Source organism: Geotrypetes seraphini, chromosome 3, assembly GCF_902459505.1.
Source record: "Geotrypetes seraphini chromosome 3, aGeoSer1.1, whole genome shotgun sequence".
Taxonomy (NCBI): Eukaryota; Metazoa; Chordata; class Amphibia; order Gymnophiona; family Dermophiidae; genus Geotrypetes; species Geotrypetes seraphini.
In genome coordinates this window covers 50,677,998-50,696,945 of record NC_047086.1, presented here as the reverse complement: position 1 = coordinate 50,696,945, position 18,948 = coordinate 50,677,998, and the positions used below count along the sequence as shown (strand labels likewise).

Below are 18,948 nucleotides of genomic sequence, written 5' to 3'. Positions count from 1 at the left end.
CCACTGAGGAATTCTGAGGTGAAGTCTGGCAAAAGGAGTCACATGAACTGTAGAGACCATGTGGCCCAGGAGAACCATCATGTGTCTCGCTGAGATGGACTGGTGAGAAGACACTGACTGGCAGAGGTGAAGAAAAGCATCCAGGCGCTGAGGAGGAAGAAATGCTCTGAGCTGAATGGTATCCAGAACCGCCCCGATGAAGGGGAGAGACTGGGCAGGCTGTAGATGAGATTTGGGGAAGTTGATCTTTAAGCCCAAACTCTGCAGGAACCGAATCGTGGACAGGGTCGCCGAGATGACCCCCGGAGCCGAGGGGGCCTTGATGACCCAGTCGTCGAGGTAGGGAAATACCTGAAGACCCTGGTTCCGGAGTGCAGCGGCCACTACCACCAGACACTTCGTGAAGACTCTGGGAGACGAGGACAGGCCGAATGGAAGCACTCAATACTGCAGATGTATATGTCCCACCCGAAATCTGAGGTACTTGCGAGAGGCCGGATGAATGGGAATGTGAGTGTAGGCCTCCTTGAAATCTAGAGAGCATAACCAATCGTTCTGCTCGAGGAGGGGGTAGAGAGAAGCAAGGGTTAGTATGCGAAACCTCTCCTTGACCAGGAACTTGTTGAGGACCCTGAGGTCCAGAATAGGCCGCAGGTCGCCCGTCTTCTTCGGAACAAGGAAGTACCGGGAGTAAAAACCCCGGTTGTGCTGGTCCACAGGGACCGGCTCGACGGCCCGGAGCCGGAGCAAAGTCTGAGCCTCCTGAAGAAGAAGGGCGGTCTGTGTCAAGTTGGAAGGATACTCTCTTGGAGGGTGGTCTGGAGGGACCCGATGGAACTGAAGAGAGTACCCTTCCCTGATGATGGTAAGGACCCAGAGGTCGGTGGTGATCAGTGCTCCCTCTAAGCGGGCGGGTGTTGTGAGCAAAATATTTTTCGCTGTGCGCTAAAAATATCGGGCGCCAGCAAGTTATGAGCCAACTCGCCCGATTCTCCTCTCGCCGCCCTGCCCGCCGTGCGCTGTGACGTGAAACTTGTGCGCTGGATGTAATATTTTGTGCGCCAGCGCAGCTTAGAGGGAACACTGGTGGTGATAGTCTCCCATCGATGATAAAAATTATGAAGGCGACCCCCAATGGGAAAAACAGGGGAAGGCAGAACGAGGTTGGTTATGCTCCCTAAGAGAGAGTCAAAAAGGCTGAGGAGCCTTGGGGACAGTAGAAGGCTGAGGTTTTTGTTGAGCCTTCTGAGGGGGCTGTCTCTTTGCTGGTTGTCTCGCAGCCGGAGCCTGCCTCGGAGTATAACGCCGCTGATAGATCAAGGGCGGCCTAGAAGGTCGAGACTGTTGCGGCTTAGGCTTGGGCCGAAGAATGGATTGAAAAGATTTTTCATGGTCAGACAGTTTCTTCGTCACGGTCTCGATAGACTCGTCAAACAAATCTGCTCCTGCACAAGGAACGTTGGCAAGTCTGTCCTGGAGGTTCAGGTCCATGTCAATGGTCCGAAGCCATGCTAAGCGACGCATAGCCACAGAACAGGTGGCAGCTCGTGCCGAAAGCTCGAAGGCATCGTAGTAGGATTGCATCAACTGTAGGCGAAGCTGGGACAGCGAGGCAACCACTTCCTCAAATTCGAATCGAGCCTGAGACTCGATGTAGGGTGTAAACTTCCGGAGCACAGGCAGGAAGAACTCCAAATAAGTGGCAAAATGAAAAGTATAGTTGAGAACTCTGGAAGCCATCATCGAGTTCTGATATGTGCGCCTCCCAAACTTATCCATGGTCCTGCCCTCTCGTCCCGGAGGCACCGAGGCATACACCTGAGACGGATGAGACCTCTTGAGGGAGGATTCGACCAACAGGGATTGAGAGAGTTGAGAGCCCTCAAATCCCTTGTGATGAACAGTGCGGTACCGAGCATCCAACTTGCCAGGAACAGCAGGAATAGAGTACGGCGTTTCAAAACACCTCATAAACGTTTGGTCGAGGAGCTTGTGGAGAGGCAGACGAAGAGACTCAGCAGGAGGATGAGGCAAATGCATAGTGTCGAGGTATTCCTTGGAGCAGTGATTCCCAACCCTGTCCTGGAGGAACACCAGGCCAATCGGGTTTTCAGGCTAGCCCTAATGAATATGCATGAGAGAGATTTGCATATGATGGAAGTGATAGGCATGCAAATTTGCTTCATGCATATTCATTAGGGCTAGCCTGAAAACCCAATTGGCCTGGTGTTCCTCCAGGACAGGGTTGGGAACCACTGCCTTGGAGTACCGAGAACCAGAGTCTAAGGTAATGTCCAGGTCATCCGCCATCTGCTGGAGGAAAGACGAAAAGGATAACTGGTCTGCCAGCACTGGCCTACGAGACGGACTGGAAGAAGTCGAGGCCTCGGGATTCACAGAGACCTGCGATCGACAGGGAGAATATGAAACACAGGGATCCTCGAACTCCAGTCCCGGAGGAGGAGACATATCTGATGAGGAATACCCCATACGAGGCAGCTTCTTCTGCGGTGAAACCGTAGAGTGTCAAGAGGAGTGCCTCGAAGAATGCCTGGATCGATGCCCCTCCCGATGCCTGGAAGGGGATCTAGAGCGGTGATGTTTGGAATGGTCCCCAGAAGCCTCCAACGAGTAGATGGGACTCGAGGCCATAGAGCGTAGAGGTGGAAGATTCGATGCCTCTCAAGACGCAGTCCAGGCCTGATAAGGAGTGCGGAAGAACTCCTCCTGTTGTTTGCGATGCCCAGGACTTCGATTACCCGATTAGACACGATTTTGGATGAGGGGAATCTAAGGGATCCTAGTCAACATGGATTCACTAAGGGTAGGTCATGCCAATCCAATCTTATTAGCTTCTTTGATTGGGTAACAGGAAAGCTAGACTCGGGACAGTCTCTGGACATAGTGTACTTGGATTTCAGTAAAGCTTTTGACAGCGTCCCACACCGTAGACCAGGGGTGTCGAACTCAATCAGTGAAGGGGCCAAAATCTAAAATCCAGCCTAAATCGCGGGCCGAATGGTTTACTGAACAGTCATAAACTGACAATGTTAACCAGAAATGTGAATTTAAAATGAGTGGAACAATCTTTTCCTTAACAGTGCTGTTAACCAACTCACATGCTATCAAGCAAAACAGTAATATTGGTATCAAGCAAAACAGTAATATTGGAATGTACCTAAAATGCTCATTGTTTTGTTTTCTGGCTAGATGTCTGACACCGTTTTCCCCGTATCAATGAGTCAATGTTCGGTTTTATTTCTTGGGCTGTAGCAACCCGCAAAACAGCATGGAGGTTGTCATCGGTAATGCGTGATCTGTGCTTGTTTTTGTTCAGATTCATTATTGAAAACATCTGTTCACAAAGATAGGTGCTCCCGAACATGGATAGAATACGGGCAGCATGAAGTCGGAGCTCTGGCATTGAGTCAGGGGGCAGTAGAGGGTAGAAGTCCTCAATTTCAACATCCTGAAACCTTGATTTCAGGCCACTGTCAGACTGAAGCTCGATTATCTCCATCTGAAGGTGATGGGGCACATTGTTGACATCAACTGTAAAAGGATTGGCAAATATGTCAAAGCCTGAGTGCTGTGTTCTAAAGTCAGAGAAGCGCCGCTCAAATTCACTTAGTAAACGGCTAACTTTGGTAGCCAGCCAACTGCAAGGAAAAGTACCAGAAATAGTGGTTGAGATACTCAAACAAACGGGAAAGTGGGCAAGATTGTCCTGTTCCAGTTGGGACTTCCATAGTTGAAGTTTACGCTGGAATGCTGTGATCATGTCAGACATCTTCGTGATGACTTGTTTGCGTCTCTGCAGCTTCAGATTCAGTTGGGCGAGATGCTCGCATATGTCACACATCATAGCAAAATCACATAGCCAGGCGGGATCCGACAGTTCAGGCAAGGGCTTTCCTTTACTTTCCATGAAAAGAGCAATTTGTTCTCTGAGCTCAAAAAATCTTTTGAGGACTGCGCTCTTGCTCAGCCATCTTACTTCTGTGTGGTATGGCACGTCTCCATGCTCTGCACCCACCTCCTGTAAAAACTGCTGGAACTGGCGATGATTCAGGCCACGTGCCCTTATAAAGTTAATAGTTTTAATGACTATGGTCATTATGTCATTCATGTCCAGAACTTTTCCACACATAGCCTCTTGGTGGATAATGCAATGATAAGTAATCAAGGGTGTGTGGCAGTGACTTTTTTGCATTCTTTCCTTCATTAGTCCAACCAAGCCTTTCTTTTCTCCGCACATTGAAGGTGCGCCATCGGTAGTTAGCCCCACCAACTTTTCCCAGGGTAATTTAAAATTATTTATAGATTTCTCCACAGCCTCAAATATATCTCTACCAGTCGTCGTCCCATGCATGGCAGCTACATCCAAAAGTTCCTCAGTGACAGAGAGGTCGGTCTTCGTAGCACGTATAAAGATGGACAGCTGCGCTGTATCAGTGTTGTCTGTGCTTTCATCGATAGCAAGTGAAAAAGCAAGATAACTGCATGCCTGTTCGGCCAGCTGTGATGATAGATTTCCTGAGAGTTCTTGAACTCTGTCTGCAATGGTGTTTCTTGACAAACTGACAGTTTGAAAACTCTGTATCTGGTCTGGGCATACTTTCTCACACACTTTTAGCATGCATTGCTTCAAAAAGGCACCCTCTGAAAAACACCTTGAAGTACGGGCAATTTCTTCAGCCACTATAAAGCTTGCTTTCACTGCAGCATCATTTTTCGCTGTAGCCTTTGTAAACATTTGCTGCTGTGATTGTAGTTTGCCTTTTAGTTCTTTAACAATTTTATGCTTTTCTTCCAAAGTATATTTGCCATACTTAACATTATGTTTGGTGTCAAAATGACGACGTATATTGTACTCTTTCATCACCGACACTGTCTCATAACACAATATACACACTGGTTTGCCCTCACTAAGCACAAACATGTATTCATTTTCCCATTTGTCATTAAATTGTCTGCCTTCACCGTCAACTTTTCTTTTCCTGGACATTTTGGGATCAATATTGGCAGTAAAAGATGTAGTTTATTGGAAATCTGCGTTAGAATGAAAAAGTCAGTCAATAAATGCCTGGCTGGGTACAGATAGCAGATTCTGTTGCGATTTTTATGCCTACACTTTATGCCAGGAACTGGCAACTTCTGCTGTGTATTTTTTATGCCCGCACACTCACTCTCTCCTCTGCTCTGCCACCCGCACAACCACATCGGATGCCGGACTATAGGTCACGCCTTCTGAATCTCGCGTGACTTGTTATCTATGCGCATGCGTAATACCGTATTTTCACGCATATAACGCGCGTGTTATACGTGTTTTTACAAACCGTGCATACCCTTGCGCAGTATACGCAATTCTTTTTACATAGTTCCCCCCCCGACGTCCGATTCACCCCAAGCAGGACCGCTCGCACGCACCTGCACCCCCACCCCGAAGGACCGCCGACTCCCCGACTCCCAACACGATCGGGGCAAGAGGGAGCTCAAGCCCTCTTGCCCCAGCCAACCGCAGCACCCCCGACACGATCGGGGCAAGAGGGAGCTCAAGCCCTCTTGCCCCTCCGACTCCCTGACACGATCGGGGCAAAATGGAGCCCAAGCCCTCTTGCCCCGCCGATTCCCCAACTCCCCGACAATATCGGGCCAGGAGGGAGCCCAAGTCCTCCTGGCCCTGGCGACCCCCCCCCCCCCCCCGCTAGTTGTTCGGGCCAGGAGGGAGCCCAAACCCTCCTGACCACGGCGACCCCCTACCCCCACCCCGCACTACATTACGGTCAGGAGGGATCCCAGGCCCTCCTGCCCTCGACGCAAACCCCCCTCCCCCCATCGACCGCCCCCCCAAGAACCTCCGACCCCCCTGGCCGACCCCCACGACACCCCCACCCCCCTCCCCTGTACCTTTCTGTAGTTGGCCGGACAGACCGGAGCCAAACCCGCCTGTCCGTCAGGCAGCCAACGACGGAATGAGGCCGGATTGGCCCATCAGTCTCAAAGCTCCGCCTACTGGTGGGACCTAAGGCTCCCGGGTCTATTCTGATTGGCCCAGGCGCCTTAGGCCCCACCAGTAGGCGAAGCTTTGAGACGGATAGGCCAATCCGGCCTCATTCCGTCGTTGGCTGCCTGCCGGACAGGCGGGTTTGGCTCCCGTCTGTCCGGCCAACTACAGAAAGGTACGGGGAAGGGGGGTGGGGGTGTCGTGGGGGTCGGCCAGGGGGGTCGCGGGTCGGCTGGGGGGGCGGTCGGAGGTTCTTGAGGGGGGGCGGTCGATGGGGGGAGATAGATAGCAAGTACGGCCGGCGAGATCACAAGCCTCCTATGTCACCGCGCGTCATTGTGATGGAACGCAGCGGTGTGCAGTGATGACAGCGCGGTGCGGGCCACATTGCAAGGCCTGGTGGGCCGGATTTGGCCCGCGGGCCTTGTGTTTGACACATGTGCCGTAGACTATTAAGCAAGATGAAAATGATGGGGTTAGGTGAGACACTAATTGCATGGGTCAATGATTGGCTGAGTGGAAGACTTCAGAGGGTGGTGATCAACGGCACTCTCTCTGAGACATCGGAGGTGACCAGCGGAGTGCCACAGGGCTCGGTCCTGGGTCCATTCCTTTTTAACATATTCATAAGGGACTTGACCCGAGGGCTTCATCAGGGGGCATAATGGGCTCTAAAGGGGGCATGTCACTAAAAGAGGCCCGCCTCGAGGGACCAGCCGCCAAGTGCCGCTCCTCCTCACTGAGCAGCGAGAGCGAACGGCGAGGAGGAGGAGGAGGGGGCGGTCCGCCCCCCGGAGGCGGAACCGGCTGGTCTCCCTGGATCGTGGTGATCAGCTTAGGTCCCATGGTGGTCATGAGCTCGACAAACTGAGCCTCCAATAGGGACCGCAACGAAGCCGACAAGGAGGTTGCCGCACCTAAAGTGGGGCCCCCTGCATGGTCTTCGTGCTCCTTCGTGGTCGAGTGCTTTTGCTTGGAAGCCTTCGGCACTTTGAGAACCACAGGTGGAATGGGAGGAGGAGGTACCTGATCCGAGGAGACGGAGGAAGGCACCGGCCCAGCAGGCGGAGTCGAAGCCGGGACAAAAGAAGCCGGTTTCAGGAGACTCGATGCTATAGAAGTAGCGGAAGGCTTCACCGGAACAGAGGAAGCGCCGGCCGAAGTCGAAGCTGATGGTTCTTGAGCAGCTTCCATCTTAAACATCGACTCCCACAAAAAACAGCGACGCTTGAACGCACGCGCTGTGAGAGTGGAACAAGGCCGGCACGATTTCGGGAAATGTTCTGGACCAAGACACTGCAGGCAGCATCGATGCGGGTCCGTCAGCGAAATCGCGCGCTGGCACTTGCTACACTTTTTAAAACCGGTAATTGGCCGGGACATAGGCCGAAAAAGCTCCGCCGTAAGATCGAAGGAGCGGGGCCTGAGTCACGCGGCCGACCCGGTCGACGTACCAGAAGAAATTTTTTTTTTTTTTAAATAAGAAACAAAGTGAAACGAGCACACGATAAAGAGAAAATAAACTCAAAACCGCGGCGAATAAGAAGGCAAAAAAGCAAGTTCAATTGGCGCAGAATTGAAGAAAACTTCTCAGCTCTGCGGAAAGAAAAGAACTGAGGAGACACACCCAGACCATCGGGCGGGAAGGCACTGGCGTATGCGTGGTGCGGGCATCTCGAAACTTCTGAGTTTCTGCAAGCAAATATGCTTGTGAGACGTCCGTATTGGGGCTCTGTCGGATGACATCACCCACTAGTGAGAATACCTGCCTGCTTGTCCTGGGATAAATCATCTTACGGGGGGACGTTGTCCTGCTAGGGGACTTCAACATGCCTGACGTAGACTGGAACACACTCTCAGCAACAACTTGTGGTAGCAGGAGGATATTAACAGCAGCTGTAAGAAGGTAATTTAGATTCGCGGTTAAGGGCAGGGAGGTTTGTCGGACCCGGGCTGTTGTCGGTCGGTCGGGGAAGTGCCACAAAAGTAAGGGGACCTGGCTGGCTGTGCTGCACCCGGGGCGGTAGAGAAGGAGGGGGGGGGGAGAAGGACGCTGAAAGGCAATGGTGAAGACAGGAGGGGGGGGAAGGACTCTGAAAGCACTTGAAGACAGAGGAGGGAGAAGGACGCTGAAAGCACATGGAGGAATACAAAGGGGTGGAGAAGGACGCTGAAAGGCCATGGGAAGGGCGGGGGGGAAGGACTCTGAAAGCACTTGTGGAAGACAGAGGGGGGAGAAGGATGCTGAAAGCACATGGGGAAGACAAAGGGGTGGAGAAGGACGCTGAAAGGCCATGGGGAAGACAGAGAGGGAGAAGGACGCTGAAAGGACATGGGGAAGATGGGGGGGGAGAAGGACATTGAAAGGAAATGAGGAAGAGAGAGTAGGGAGAAGACGCTGGCAGGGAAGAAGACAGATGCCAGACTATGGGGGGAGCGGAGAGAAGAAGATGGGTGCCAGACCAATTTGGAAGGGGGAAGAAAGGGAGAGGCACAGTAACAGAGCAAATGGAAGATGCAGAAAGAAGAGAGACAGTGGATGGAAGGAATTGAATGAGAACATGAGGAAAGCAGAAACCAGGCAACAAAGGTAGGAAAAGAATTCTATTTCTTTTTTTTTTTTTTTTTTTTTTGCTTCAGGATAAAGTAGTATATTAGTTGTGTTGATAAAAATTTATAAACATTAGAGGCTCTGGTAAAAACCCGTTTACAAAGTATGTATTCTTCCCAATTAATATTTTCAAATTAATAAAGTCTTTTTGCTTATTTGTAAATGGGTTTCTACCAGAGCCTTTAATTCAGTAGCATAATTAAATGAAATAACTATTTCTGAAGTTTATAGGGACGGGCGGGGACGGAGGGGATTCCTTGCGGGGACGGGTGGGGACGGAGGGGATTCCTCACGGGGACGGGTGGGGACGGAGGGATTCCTCACGGGGACGGGTGGGGACGGGTGGGATTCCTCGCGGGGACGGGTGGGACTTTGGCGGGGACGGGTGGGATTTCTGTCCCGGCGCAACTCTCTATCCTGGACCTGGTACTTACGAACGGGGAAAGCGTCACGGAGGTCTCGGTGGGAGAAACGCTGGCAACCAGTGACCATAACATGGTATGGTTCAACCTTAGAAAGGGCTTCCCTAGATCACAAACAAAAACGAGGGTACTCAATTTCCGGGGCACTGACTTCGCAAGCATGGATGATTTCGTCCACCAGACGCTGCAGGTTCAAGAAGTAACAGATGATGTGGAGGCTATGTGGTCAACCCTGAAAATGACACTACACGAGGCAACTATCCGCTACATAAAATCGGTAAATAAACAACAAAGAAAGAAGAAACCCCAATGGTTCACTGATGAGGTCTCGTACTTAGTCAAGGAAAAGAAAAGAGCATTTCTTTCATACAAACGCACCGGGGAGAAAGAAGCTAACATTGAATACAGGACAAGGTCTGCAGCGGTCAAAACAGCAGTCAGGGAGGCCAAACTTTGGGTGGAAGAAACTCTAGCAAAGAACATTAAGAAAGGGGACAAATCCTTCTTCAGGTATATTAGTGACAGGCAAAAGAACACAAACGGGATAGTACGCCTTAGAACAGCAGACGGGAATTATGTGGAAACAGATTCCGAAAAAGCCAAACTACTGAATGATTACTTCTGCTCAGTCTTTACCTGCGAGGCACCTGGGCACGGGCCCCAGCTGGAAGCAAAGCCAAGCAAGGAAGACCCATTTCAGAATTTTGAGTTCACACCAGCTGATGTTTACAGCGAACTGTCAAGACTCAAGATGAGCAAAGCCATGGGACCAGACAAATTGCACCCAAGAGTGCTCAGAGAGCTGTGCGGTGTCTTGGCGGAACCGTTAGCCATGCTCTTCAATCTCTTCCTAAGTATGGGGAGAGTCCCCCTGGACTGGAAAACAGCTAACGTCGTTCCTCTGCACAAAAAGGGTTGCGGAGCGGAGGCTGCGAATTACAGACCAGTGAGTCTCACATCAATAGTATGTAAACTCATGGAAACACTACTTAAATGTAAATTAGACACGATTTTGGATGAGGGGAATCTAAGGGATCCTAGTCAACATGGATTCACTAAGGGTAGGTCATGCCAATCCAATCTTATCAGCTTCTTTGATTGGGTAACAGGAAAGCTAGACTCGGGAGAGTCTCTGGACATAGTGTACTTGGATTTCAGTAAAGCTTTTGACAGCGTCCCACACCGTAGACTATTAAGCAAGATGAAAATGATGGGGTTAGGTGAGACACTAATTGCATGGGTCAATGATTGGCTGAGTGGAAGACTTCAGAGGGTGGTGATCAACGGCACCCTCTCTGAGACATCGGAGGTGACCAGCGGAGTGCCACAGGGCTCGGTCCTGGGTCCATTCCTTTTTAACATATTCATAAGGGACTTGACCCGAGGGCTTCAGGGTAAAGTAACACTATTCGCCGATGACGCCAAACTATGTAATATAGTAAGTGAAAGCAATCTGCAGGATAGTATGACACAGGATCTGCTTACGTTGGCAAACTGGTCCTCGACATGACAGCTGGGCTTCAACGCTAAGAAATGTAAGGTTATGCATCTCGGCAGCGGAAATCCATGCAAAACTTACACCTTAAATGGAGAAACACTAGCTAGGACTTCAGAAGAACGGGACTTGGGTGTGATCATCAGTTCAGACATGAAGGCTGCCAAACAAGTGGAGCAGGCCTCATCCAAGGCAAGGCAAATGTTGGGATGTATCAATAGAGGCTTCATCAGCCGTCAACCTGAAGTCATAATGCCGCTCTACAGAACCATGGTGAGACCTCACCTGGAATACTGTGTGCAATTCTGGAGGCCACATTACCGTAAAGACATGCTTAGAAATTGAGTCGGTTCAGCGGATGGCCACTAGGATGATCTCAGGGCTCAAGGGTCTCTCGTATGAAGAAAGACTAAACAAATTGCAGCTCTACACTCTAGAGGAACGCAGGGAAAGGGGGGACATGATTGAGACATTTAAATACATCACGGGACGTGTTGAGGTGGAAGACGACATCTTCTTTCTCAAAGGACCCTCGGTCACAAGGGGGCATCCGTTCAAACTCAGAGGAGGGAAATTTAATGGTGACATAAGGAAGTATTTCTTCACAGAAAGGGTTGTAGATCACTGGAACAAGCTTCCAGTGCAGGTGATCAAGGCCACCAGTGTGCTTGACTCTAAGAATAAATGGGACGTCCTCATGGGATCCCTACGAGGGTCGAGTTAAGGAACTAGGTCATTAGTACTCAGACTTAATGGGGTGGGTCAGTAGAGTGGGCAGACTTGATGGGCTATAGCCCTTTTCTGCCGTCATCTTTCTATGTTTCTATCATTAATGCCAATGTGAATGCGCAGTATCGGATAATAATCATCTAGCTTGATGATTCTTGGCAATCTCTCTGAAAAATCTTGGATTTTAGCACCAGGCAGAGACAGCATACCTCCCAGGACATCATGTCTGGTCTGCAGGTGGATGCTTCTGTACCCTTCAGAAGGGAATTTCCGCCTCCTAGTGGTCATGGATCCAGCAATTTTAGGGATTTCAAGCTTTGGTCCTTCCTCTCCCTCAGACATATTGATCATTCCTTTTTATCTCTTTTCTGCCTCTTTCTTACCCTTCTCCTCTTTTCAGCTACCTATCAAATTTCCATCTTCTCTCCCATTCCCCATTTCATTCCTTCCTCAGTCCCCATTCCCTTTCATCTTCAATGTACCTCCATTACCATATTTCTACCCTTTGTTATATCTATCCTCTTAAACATTTCCTTACCACACTCTCCTCCCCCTCGGGGTTCTACCATTCTCAGCATCTTCCTTCTTCTACCTTTATAGCCCAGCATCCCCTCTTCACCCTCATAACCTGACATCACCCTATCTCTTCCTTGCTGCACTCTCCACTCTTCCCCATTTCCAGGCATCTCTCCATCACTCCATTCTGCTCCTAGATCCATCTCCCTCCTCCTCCCCTTCCAACTCCTGTGTATCTCTCTTCCCCTCTTATCTAACTCCATGTCCAACACCTCTCTCTCTCCTTTCCTTGTGCCCTATGTCAATCCCCTCCATGCATCATCTCTCTCTTCTCTCCATTATGTGCAATTTCATCCTCTCCCCTCACCATGCATATCTCCCTCTCCTCCCCCTGTGCCACCAACTTTCCTTCATCTTCCCTCCCCCTGTGTCACCACCTTTCCTTCTTTTGAAGTTAATTTCACCCTTTCCCTCCCTCTGTGCCACCAACTGTCCTTTCTTTCACCCCTTTGCTCCCCCTGTGCCACCAACTTTCCTGTCTCTCCTCCCCTGTACTCCAGGTTTGCTTCTTCACTGAATGTCTGCCCTCTACTGCGGAGAGACTTCCAGGTCAGCAGCAGGCAGAATGTGGGAATTGCTGCCAATATCCCTACATGGTAAAATCAGGTTATTCTCAGCCTGCCCACCAGGGCTTCCCTCTACCACATCATCAGTGACACAGCAGATGGAAGGCCCCAGCGAGAAGGCCTGGATCAAGCCTGTTCACCACTGCTTTTGGGAGGCCCAAAAATTGAGATCTCGGAGGGGGGGGGGGGGTCAAATGGCAGGTTATGGCCTGCCACACAGCCACCCTTCATCACTGCCACTGCCACCCCCTAAACGTTGAAACCCGGACAAATGAGGGCAAATAGGAAAGCCGCCCAGATGCCCTGATAGACCGTCAAAAGGAGGACATGTCCAGGGAAATCTAGACATTTGGTAATCCTAGCTAAGATCCATCAGAAAATACTGTACTTCAAAACAGAAGCTTTCCGAATTTTAGTGCAATCCCTAATCCTATCTCAACTAGACTACTGTAATAGAAACATGATGGCAGATAAAGACCAAATGGCCCATCCAGTCTGCCTATCCGCAGTAACCATTATGTTTTCCTCTCTCTAAGAGATCCCATATGCCTATCCCATGCTTTCTTGAATTCAGAGACAGTTTCCTGACTCCATAACCTCTGACAGGAGACTGTTCCATGCATCTACCACACTTTTCTGTAAAAAGGTATTTCCTTAGATTACTCCTGAGCCTATCACCTCTTAATTTCATCATATGCCCTCTCATTTCAGAGCTTCCTTTTAAATGAGACTCAACTCATGCGAATTTACGCCACATAGATATTTAAATGTCTCCATCATATCTCCCTTATCCTGCCTTTCCTCCAAAGTATACATATTGAGATCTCCACTGAGTGTTTCCCTGTGTCAGTATTTTTTTTTAGAAATGTTTTTGAATGCTGTTGGTAGATTAGTAATCTTTTGATCCCAGTCATCCATGTTGTAGCAGGCATAAGTCCCAGAACCCTAATTCCAGCTACCGGAGGGCTTAGTCTCAAAACAAACTACAGAATGCTGAATGTATACCAGGCAGCCTCCAGCAGGGTATAAGTAACCACAGAGCATACAAGGGGGCCCAGGGGTTACATCAGTTTTAGAAAATGACATGGGGACAAATTTTTCCCCGTCCTCACAGGAACTCATTTTCCCGTCTCATCCCTGTGAGTTCTTTTCCTGTCCTTGCCCTATTCCTCTGTGGAGTGATGATATTCCTAAATGGACTGTATTTGACACTTTCAAATAAAGTCCATTTAGGAACATCATCACTCCACAGAGGTTTTTTTGGTTTTCTCTGGATTTTCTTCTTTGTGGATATTTTGGGGTCAATTTCTTTTGTTTTTTGCTTGCTCTATTCCTACAAGCTTCATCCTCATCTGCACAAGCTTCAAATACTTTTAAATCATAAGTGTTCGAGGCTTGTGTGGTTAAGACAGAGCTTAAAGGCATGGGACAAGGACAGCGACAAAACTCGCGGGGATGGGGAAATTGAGTTCCTATGGGGACGAGAACAAATTTGTCCCCGTGTCATTCTTTAGTCAGTATTATAAGCCTAGCATTTTCAGTCTAGATCTTTGGACTCATTCAGCCACAATGAATATTCATAAGATAGATCATCATAGAATGGAGACAGTGCATGTAAATCTCTTATATTAACTGTAGATATCCTGAAAATCAGACTGACTAAGTTATCTTGAGGACAAGGTCAAGAATCTCTACTGTTTAATCACTACTGTTTAATATTTCTTTAATTAATGTTGATGGAAAAATTTTAGCTAAGATTTTGGCTATACGTTTGGCTAAAGCTCTCCCTTTTATTATTGGTATGCATCAAACAGGATTCGTTGCTCAAAGACATTATTCTAATAATACTAGGCTTGCATTGCATATGTTGAATTTATCCAAAGCCTTAAAAGATCCAGTTTTTTCTGTATCACTTGATGCAGAAAAAGCTTTTGATCGTGTTGAATGGACCTTTATGTATCAAGCGATGGAATGGTTTGATACTGGCTCAGGATTTATACAAATGGTTCAAGCATTGTATAGCTCCCCTATTGCTAAATTATATATTAATAAATAATAAATAATAATTTTTCAGAAGGTTTTAGATTGCAAAGGGGGGTTAGACAAGGTTGTCCCTTATCTCCTTTGCTTTTTGATATTGTATTGGAACCCTTGTTATTAGCCATTCAGCAAACAGAGAAGATACAGGATATTCCTCATAAAGATCGGGAATATAAGATTTCAGCTTATGCGGATGATATATTGCTCTATTTGAGAAATCCTGAGAAAACCATTCCTTGTCTACTTGAAATAATTGAGAATTTTGGAAAATTTTCAGGATATAAGATAAATTGGAATAAGTCAGAAATTCTTCCACTCAATATTCACTGTACAAAAGGTTTGTTTGTTTCTTTTCCCTTTCTTTGGAAAGAGGATGGAATAAAGTATTTAGGCATTTGGATTACAAATACATTAGATGAAACATTGAAAGTAAATGAAAAATCGTTAATACAGAAGGTTACGGAGATGTGTGAGCAATGGAATCCTTTACACCTTTCATGTTGGGGGAGAGTCCAAACTATTAAAATGATGATTTTACCTGTGGTTTGTTACCATTATATTTTCAAGGGTCCTTTTATAAAAAATTAAATAGCATTCTTTTAAAATTTATTTGGCTGGGTAAAACTCCTAGAGTGGCTTTGGTATCTTTACAAAGGTCAATTTCAGAGGGGGGGGGGTAAATTTTCCAAATTTTTATAGGTACCACCAAGCCTATATTTTACGCCAAGGTATGTATTGGGTCCTCACAGAACTCATGGAAAAACTCCCTGACTGGTTATGGTTAGAATGGCAACTCATGTCTCCATTGCGTCTGTGCCATGTACTCAGTATAAAAATGCCTAGCTACAGTAAAGATAATAGAATACTAGTAGATACATGGAAAACATTGCGATATATAAGTAATTTAACATCTATTCCAATTTTTAAATCTACAAAACAGTCTATATGGGTAAACTCCAAGATCCAAATTGGCGGAGAAAGGCTAGTCTGGAAGCATTGGATGGTAGCAGGAATACGAATATTGGATGATGTTATTTCTAATGGTACTATGCTTGAATTTTCACAATTGCAACATAAATTTGGTCTTAAAAACTCAGATAATTTTAGATGGTTGCAACTGAAGCATGCCATTCAGGTGGGGTTCCCTGATTGGAAAAACCTTAATAATCATTATAGTATGGAGAATCTGTGTTTTCACCAGGCCGCCCAGTGGTACAAAATGTTATGTGGATTTAATTTAAAAAAATTAAAAACTGGTTTAAAAGATATTTGGAGCATTGAGATTAAGCATGAAATTACTGCATTTCAATGGCCACGAATTTGGTCTTGGAGGATGAAATGTACGTTGTCAGCATCTATGAGACAAACTTGGTTTTTTCTGTTGCATAGAGCGTTGTGGACCCCTGTTAGGTTACAAAAATTAGATAGTTCTTTGTCTAATAGATGTTGGCATTGTCATCTAGAAGTAGGAACTTTAGATCATTTATCGTTTCACTGCCCATGTATTATGAATTTTTGGAAATCAATTTGGGACCAAATTAATAATTTATTAGATAACCCAGTGGCATTATCCTATGATACTGTGATATTTGGTATGGAAATGAGAGCAAAAAGTCAGATTTCTGCGAATAACAATAAATTACTACTTATAATGACTGGTGTTGCCATTCAGCAAATTACATATAATTGGAAGGATTGGAGGAGATTAAATTACAACTTCTGGTGGAATTCTTTATGCCATATCTATAAAATGGAAAGGTTTATTGCATTACAACGGGGATATTTTAAGAAGTTTCAGGATGTGTGGAAACCATTGACAAAGTATTGTAAAGATTAATTTGAATTTGTTTCCCTTATATTTATCAACTTAAGGTATAGGGAAGGGGGGAAGTTTATTATTATATGTTTTATATGATAATGGAATATATGGGAAGGAGGGATGAGAAAGGGGAAGGGATAAGAATTTATGAAATATATCAATGATTGTTTGTAAGTGATGTATTTATTGTTAATATGAATGAATATATTTAACACTTAATGTATTTTTGAAAATGAATAAAGAATTAATATAAAAAAAAGAATCACTACTGTGAACAGAGTAGTTTCACTGCTATTCTTTGTGCAGCAGAGAGCTGAGTTGAAAGCAAGATATTACAGCTGGTATCACTCCAATTTTAAATTCTAAAGCACAGCACTTTCCCCTCCTTTCTACCAATAAGAGTAAACAAAGGCAGAAACAAAATCCAGTAAGAATGTATTAAAATATAGGCAAAGTATTAACTTGAAGCCAGACTGTTCGACTGTTTGGAATCCCATCTCTCAAAAGTGTGAAATCGCTTACCTTTGTCAATTTTTTCCTTTACGATTTTCCTTAGCTGTAAGAGCATCTCACTGGACGACAGATACCCATTTTTATCTAGATATTTACTAAGAAGGTCTCTTTTAGGATCTCCACTTTCGAGTTTCACATAGTAAAAAGCACTACCATTGCATTCAAATGGGTCAAGTGCAACACTTTTTAATGGTATTTTCAGCATTATATCAAACTCGTTTGGCTTCGAAATCTGCAAAAGATACAAAAATAAATGCATGGAGGGGCATAATAAAAAAAAAACATCTAAGTCCCCTTTTGGCCTAAGGCCCTAAACGTTGAAAGTAGAAGCAGGGAAAATGTCCATTATCAAAAAAAAAAACGTCCAGGGAGGAAGTCACACTGCCAAATGGCTGGGTAAAATTTGAGCTCCGTCGGGGCTTGAATTGAAAAGTGCTTTAAAAGCTTCCCGAGCGCGGTTTAACTCCTGCTTACCGACGCGGTGGAGGGGGGAGTGTATGGCGAGTCGCCGGCACCTGGAGAAATTTTGGTTTAGTGAATCGATGAGCGGGAAACGGTCGGTGAAGACTCTGGTGTCACCTGCAGGGAAAATAAAGATGGCGCAGTCTCCAGGACAGACACAGCAGTCCCCGACCTCAGAGGTTCCAGCTGATAGTGCATCGGCACTGCAATTGAAACTGGAGCAATGGTTTCATGACCTCAAGGCCGAAATGCAAGGGGTCCGGGAGGATGTTAAAACAGCGATGGCGGACCTCAGGGCGGAGGTTGGGACTTGGGAGGTTGGGTTGAGGCCTCGGAACAACATGTTTCCCGCTTGGAGGTGACAGTGGAGGAAACTAAGACGGATCTGGCGCAGCACATGAAAGAGTTGGCTGATTTACAGGCGCAAGTGGAGGACCTGGAAAACAGGTCTAGAAGGTGCAATTTACGATTTAAAGGCATACCGGAGGAAGATCGTCATAAGGACTGTACCGCAGTGGTGCAAGACTTTTGCAGTCAACTGTTGGGGCTGGAGGAGCACATGGATGCTGGAGCCATTGTCCTATTGCGGGCTCATCGTGGCCCGGGAGCTGGGCGGCCGGGCACCCCAAAGGACATCATTGCCTGCTTTGGAGATTACTTGGTAAAGGAAAAAATACTGCAGGGAGCTCGGAGACGGCCACAATTTCAATGGCATGGAATCACCGTGGGGTCTTTCAGGATTTAGCTTTATCCACTTTGCAAAAAAGAAGGGCCTTCTGCGAAGTGACTCAAGTGCTGAGAGCGGAGGGCCATAGATACCGTTGGCTGTTCCTGACTGTGAATGGCAAGTCTCGGAGAGTTGACACCGTGGGAGATGCCTGGTTGGCCCTGAAGGACTCAGGCTGTAACAACTAGCCAGCGGTATCAACGGCGGTGACCCCTACAAAAGGAGGCAGACCGGTGGAGTCCTGGCGCACGGTCACCCACGCCACAAAGAGGCTGACCCAGCAGGAGACCTAAGAGATGGCTGATGCTATGGGGAACTCACTCTTGTAGACCTGGAGCCTGGTGGTGCAGCTCCCATCCTATTTGAGAACTTTGGACTTTGAGGATTTGATTGTGTGGTGTGCACTGACTGGGAAGATGGATGAGAGCGGGCCCAATGGCTGCAGGGGGAGATTGTATGAGGGCTGGGGGCATGTGTGCTTCGGGGGGGATGTATGGGGTGAGTATGATTGTTACACATAGGGGATATCTTTTGGAATGTTAGGTATGTATTGAGAGTTGTTGGGGGTTCCATAGGTTTCTTGTCTGGGATTTTGGGCAAAGGAGTTATTATCATGGAGTGGTGAAAAGTGCTCTGATGGGAAGGCTGGGGGGTCAGATGCCTTTTGGGGGAGGCTTCATCTTTTTTCATTGGCTGGTCTGGCATTTGCTAGGTCGGGGGGCAGTTGGGGATATCTACGAGGGGGGAAACAAGGGGATAGGCACAGATGAGACATTACTCAGGATTGGGTCATGGAATGTAAATGGGGTTAACAGTCCTGGGAAAAGGAGTATTGTTTTCAGGGAACTGAAGCAATTGGGTTGGGACATCTGTATGCTACAGGATATACATTTGAGGTCTAGGGATGCGGCTTTATTGCAGCATCCAGCCTATGAACAGGTATGGACCCATCACGGACCGCATGCTAACAAAAAAATGGGG

At 47.2% G+C, this 18,948-nt stretch overlaps 1 protein-coding gene across 1 annotated transcript in view; it reads right to left on the bottom strand.

Moving 5' to 3' along the window:
* LOC117358246 (cyclic GMP-AMP synthase-like) overlaps positions 1-18,948 on the bottom strand; it is a 124,184-nt gene that overhangs the window by 71,426 nt on the left and 33,810 nt on the right. Inside the window, exon 3 of the mRNA XM_033939941.1 lies at positions 16,788-17,010. Coding sequence (XP_033795832.1) covers positions 16,788-17,010 — 223 coding nt within the window. The remainder of the gene's footprint in view (positions 1-16,787; positions 17,011-18,948) is intronic.